Below are 6,000 nucleotides of genomic sequence, written 5' to 3'. Positions count from 1 at the left end.
AATAATATTTACATCCAATTATTTCCATATCAACAATCTCTGATCTACAGACTACCTGACATGAATTGTTTTTTTTTTTTTTTTAAAAGATTTGGTCCCTTCCCAGCTATATTGTTTAAAAATATTGCAATGTGTTTTATCAATGATTTAGGTAATTTTCAAGAGTAATTTTGACCTCAGTGATTTCCGCTTCAACATCTGATTTTAGAACTTACTACATTCTCTTGTTCCAGGATACAACTTGAATATAATGCTGTTGAAACTTAGCACAGTGCTAGATAAATAATTTTTCATTCATTCATTTATTTGTTCATCTTGCAGACAACTGAGGCAAATTAAGTTCTGACAAACTTTACTAGTTCTAATGATAAAAAAATTATATCGACTAAGCTAACTGCAAAAAAAACACGTATTGTAGAAATACTCATTGATGGCTATTCAAATGCTAATATTATATAAATTAATTACCAACACACAAGCCAATTAATAAGCTAATATCAGTTAATTTTTTTAGTGATATAAATGTTTCCTATCATTAAAGATCAATTTGTAATATAAAGACAGCAGAAACTATCTTTTGCCTTTCTTTGTATCTCTGGTGCTTAGCACAGTGCCTGAGCATGTGAAAGGATGGTAAGAATGAATAAATAGTAGAACATTATATTTGGCCAAAAAAAAACCCAAACAAGCAATCAAACCCCAAAACCTAATAGTACCTAAAATTAAATAACATGAGACTACCACTCTCTCAGGATACAAAATGCCAATTTTCCCCCTAACCATTTTTTAACTACATATATTTCTTATTATGTTCAAGGATTATAATAACATCAATGCTTGTATATGTGGTTGGTTCCTTTTCTATATTACTGCTCCTATGACTACTTAAGTTTTATATTTTGCTAATATCCACACCATAAGTTTTATCTTTGGGTCCACTTCGATATATAAAATGTCATCAAGCATGTGAAAGTAAATAATTTAGATAATCAAAACAATATAAGAGTAAAACAATAAAGTATTAGCTTTTATTTTCTTTTTAATAAAAGTCTTCTTAACAATAGTTATTGGTTCAAAAAAACAAGAGAAAGTCAATTAGGACTGCAGTACTCTTAACAATAACCTTCTTTGGCTAATGTTACTGGTCTAAGAGGAGATAAGCCGTATAATTTTACAGGAAGAAAGTCATTGAGTCCTTCAGAAAACACAGTTTAGCAATATATCTTCAATACAAATAATGAGGTGGCAGGAGTGCGATGGAAAAACCAGTCTTCGAAAACATCACATAAGGGAATCCAGCTGTGCTTGCATGGTCTCTAGCTATTTACAAGAAAAAGGAGAAAAAAAAGAGGGGGTAAAAAATTCATATGAAGCCTTGTTTAGAAACATGCAAATAGAATACAAAGAACTATGTAAAAAACCATGCATATGAAATCTATTCACAAAGCAATTAAAAAAACACACTGCTCATAAATAGATTTTGTTTTTATGGAAGATTTTAGAATTCAGTGATGCAATTTTACTCAATTTTTAAAATATTGACTAAATGCTACTATTTTTGATGTATTCAACTGTTTTTCTGGTAAATTATTACTGCATAATAGCAAGGTTTGAAAGTGGGGTTAGGGAGGCATTATTTTTTGCTGGATTTTAAAATCAGTATTTTAAAAGAACATTAATTATGTTCAAAGCTGAATCTTCCTTTTGCTTCCTATATCAAACTCCTCCATCTTCAGCACTGAAATGAAACTATTTCAACATTACCTATATATAAGGGATCAGAAGAACTATGAAAACTTGTCTCTTTAGTTAATGTTTTACATGTGGACTAACAATCCCACTGCTTTAAAACCACTTCCATCTTTTTCTTGCTTTTGTCAGATTTTATTCATTTAGGCAACGTTTCCCACTGTGAAACACAAGGTGTTTACAAGGGAAGTTGAGAATACACCACTTCATAGTAAGTACTTAAAAACACAAATTCATAAAGTGTAGGAAACTTAAAATGCCATATATCAAAAGTCCTTTTAAAAATATACAGACCTTGTTATAAAACTCAAACAACTCCTTGTGGTTGAATTCCACACAAACTTTTTCCAAATTCTGTCAAAAACAAAACAAACAAATAAACAAAAAAAAACAAGTTTAGGCTACATGCTGCAATTTGTCTTACTGGCTGTCTTCAGAGTGTACCCTAACATTATCATGTAACTGAATGATTTTTAAAAGAACATTTTTTTTCTGCTCTATTCAAACTTATCCTTCCTAGATGTCCCAAAGGCACATTCTATAGGGATGCCAATCTGTAGTTGCATCTATATTATAAGATGACTACACAAAGGTTAATAACATTGACATCAGAAAGAATTTTGTTACTGTTTTTTTCAACTTAAAGATAATACACAAGATTATATTTTATCTTTCTCAGCAATCCATTTGAGATCTACTACATACCATTACCCAAAGACACTAGAGGCAGTGTCTCTGATTGAACTTATGGAGCCATTAATGCAATGGGCTAGCAAAGAGCTAATACCTCTTAGCATTAATCTAACAGTTAACAATCTTAATATCCTAAGATTGTAACATTTAGACTCAGCAAAAAAGAACAATTAACATGACAATTTCAAAGTCAGACTTGTCTTGTCCTTCCAAAACATATTATATGTACATATGTATATGAACATATTTTATAAAATCCATTAAAAATACTACGGATGTTGAGTAATAATATTGTTGGTATCATTATGATATCAAACAAAGGGCTACATTATAAATATAGTCTTAGTTACTTAAACAGGGAACCATTGGTCTGAACCGTTTGTTGATTCATTAAACATTTAAATTTGATTCAATGTCTTTTGGGAATTAAAATGAACAGTGAAAGTCTCTGTGGGAAAAATACACATACTGTTCGACTATATAGCCTACAACCCACTGCTGGTGTCTTAGTCAATTCTAAAAATCTAACTACTTATGTAAGGCACTGAGCCTTTCTTCTGTAGATATTTTATTTGATAACAGAAAAGGAAAAGGACATTTTGTGTGAAACTGAGAAAAGAAGCATGAGAAGAAACACATGCTGTGCTGAGAAAACCCAAGAGAAAAGTGGCTCCTCAGATAAAAGTTCTGAGATTAACTGAGAAAGAGCAATTCTTCAGAAGGAAAGGTACTGCGTGATGGTAAAGATGGCAAGAAGTTTATTATTTCCCAGCAATTATTTTCAAAATGACTATTTTCAGGATTCTGAAAGATATTGCTGGTAAGAATTAGGGTTAGACTGAATCAAAGAAATATTTGGAGACTAGGAGGAAACTTTACATTAACTATCTGTCCCCTTATCTGATAGAAATATATAGTGTAGATTTCTCAATCTGAATTAGAGATTGCTCACCACTTGGAAGAACAGGAGCCAGTAAATGAGAAAACTGAGTGAAGGAGAAGGATGAGAGAAGCTGACAAGAAAGGCCAATTAGAAAATGTGTTGGCAAAAGCCTAGAGGCTAGAAAAGGGAAGAAAGAAGTTTATGGAACTGAAGAACTGCCAGAGTTGAAACCAACTGACAAAAGGTTTTTTACAAGTGATGCTGATTAGGGGAGAACTCTGCTGATTGAAAGAAAAGAAATTAAGGAAAGGAAAATTCTTTGCTCTTTGTGAAGAGATGGTTAGAGAAAAGATTGCCTTTTTCTCTAGTATCTTCCACAGCTTGAAGCCCCTCAAATATTTGCCAATGTTGCCCTTAATTGCTTTCTAAAGAAAACTCCTTAATTTCTATCAGAGAGAGATTTGAGTAGCTTTGCAAATACAGGATATTTATACTTCTTACTAAAAGAATATTATAATACTATATTAGCACTTAACCAAGAAGAGCAGACCTGGGAAACTCTGTAGACCTTAGGCTTAAGGCTACGGTTAGCCAAAAGTTGAACATTCCTTCAACACTATGAAGGTAGCTGGCTTCTTTTAGCAGGAATGAAGGCTTAGAAAAAGAGCATTTTTACCCAACCATAGACACATAGTATAGACTCTTTTCTAAAGAGACCACATAAATCTATCCATGCAGTCTAGAATTTTGAGATGCTCCAGGCATATGGGATTTCCTCTTCCATACCTCAAGTGCTAAGTTATATATATATATATATATATATATATATATATATATATATATATATGAGCTGGGGGCTGGTGCTATGCCTTTTATTAATCCCATACTTTTAATAATAATAACATACATTTATATAATGCTTTCCAGTTTGCAAAACTCTTTCTTACAACAAGCCTTTGAAGCAGTACTGTCTAATATTATATCTCTTTCAGATGAAGGAATTGAGGCTTTAAGTTTAGATGACTTGCCTATAATTTTACATCAGAACTAGATCTTGAATCTTCATTTATTCACACGTTTTTAAGTCAATCTTAGTATCCCTTTTTGTCACTTCCAAAAGTCACTTCACTTAGTGACTTGGTCAAGTTTATAAAGGCAGTAATTTGTATAGCTGATTGAATCCAGGAATTTTGATTCTAAATTTCATGCTCTGATAAATACTATTGCTCTAAACAGTTGAAAGGTACCAGACATTTTGAAATACATTTGTTTGCCCTTTTTGAATGTTCTATCTTATTTTCCTTACTTATTTCCAACTTTGTTTTTCTTTTCTTGTTTTCAATGTTCACTTTATAATTCTGTGTTTCTTTTATGTTCTTCAAGCTAATATTGCCATAATTCTAAGTTATCATTGTCTAATTCAATGACACTTTCCCCAAAAAGTCAATTAGGGGTATATACAGAAACTGTTCTACTTCATAAATCCTGAACTTATAGGATCATGTTCAACAATGTTTCATTTTCATTTAGATATCAAAATATTTCATCCTTAATATTAGTTGATTTGTATATCAATGAAAGTCTTTCTTTATGAGAAAAATTAAATTTCCCAAAGAGACAAATTCATTTGCAACTGTCCTCCTTAGCTGACATTACAGAATTTAGCTATGAAATAGTCACAATTATTCTGCAGTCATTAACCCTAAATATAAGAGTTTAACAAACATCTAATAAACCCTAGCTCCCTAGTAGTACCAGGAGGTGGGTGGATCCTCTTAGACCCTGAGAACAGTAAGTCTACTTTATTACACTTCCCATCTTGGACAAGAATCAGGAATGAATATAAACAAAGCAGAAAAGAAGGCTTGTCCCCAGCTGGCAGCCTAGAAAATTCCAGAGGAGTCAAACAAGGTATAATCGTATACCTCTTCTCAACAGCATTGTCAGGTTAATATTGTAAACACAATATTTATTTACTGAACAAAACTTATTAGGAAATTTATGTCCTTAATCTTGAGTTTTCATCATCTTCTAATTGTAGAAGGAAGAAAGTGAAGTGACAGCTGACTTTGTTTTAAAGATAGTAAACAATGAAATATAATTGCTATGAAAATGGGCTAGAACTAAACTATTTTTAAACATTGGTATTTTTAATGCACAATGAGCTGGGCCTAGAATTAGACAGGAGAAGAATATATTAGGCTGTATCTGAGATATTGTGCAATACCTTCAATGATCCCAAGCTGCTTCTTGCCACAAAGTACATTTTTAATACCAATATTCTCTAAGGGATGTTATGTGGCTCAGAATCCCAGAACATCAGAATTTTAAAAGAATCAAAACTGCAGGTCATACAAAGGGCAAAGGAAAGATGCATGGTGGGCATAAGCAATCTGCAGTGTATTACAACAATGACTTGAACAACAGAAGTGGAGAAAAAGACATCATCAAGGACATGTGCTGTAGAAAAGGAGGTAAGTTGGTTGTGTAATGAGAATGATCAATGACAGCTGGAATAGTCCAAGTTCTGCACTGGTATCCATCAATGCCATCCACTGGTATTGACCTATCAAAATAAAGTAAGGGTATTTTAAGATACCTGTAAACAAAATCATTTGTGTACATTGATATGCTATTTGGGGAACATATTTAGCTAAAAGCACAAGAAAGAAAAC

The 6,000-nt window shown here is 32.1% G+C and overlaps 1 protein-coding gene across 1 annotated transcript in view; it reads right to left on the bottom strand.

Moving 5' to 3' along the window:
• Positions 1–1,000: 1,000 nt before the first annotated feature.
• Positions 1,001–6,000, bottom strand: part of COMMD10 (COMM domain containing 10) — a 239,350-nt gene continuing 234,350 nt past the window's right edge. Inside the window, exons 6-7 of the mRNA XM_031938755.1 lie at positions 2,044–2,103; positions 1,001–1,320 (exon numbers count right to left, since the gene is read on the bottom strand). Of these exons, the coding sequence (XP_031794615.1) occupies positions 1,282–1,320; positions 2,044–2,103 (99 nt within the window). The 3' untranslated portion in view covers positions 1,001–1,281. The remainder of the gene's footprint in view (positions 1,321–2,043; positions 2,104–6,000) is intronic.

Source organism: Sarcophilus harrisii, chromosome 1 (genome assembly GCF_902635505.1).
Source record: "Sarcophilus harrisii chromosome 1, mSarHar1.11, whole genome shotgun sequence".
Classification (NCBI taxonomy): domain Eukaryota; kingdom Metazoa; phylum Chordata; class Mammalia; order Dasyuromorphia; family Dasyuridae; genus Sarcophilus; species Sarcophilus harrisii.
Note: the sequence above shows the minus strand (reverse complement) of the source record. Positions and strands in the feature narration are given on the sequence as shown.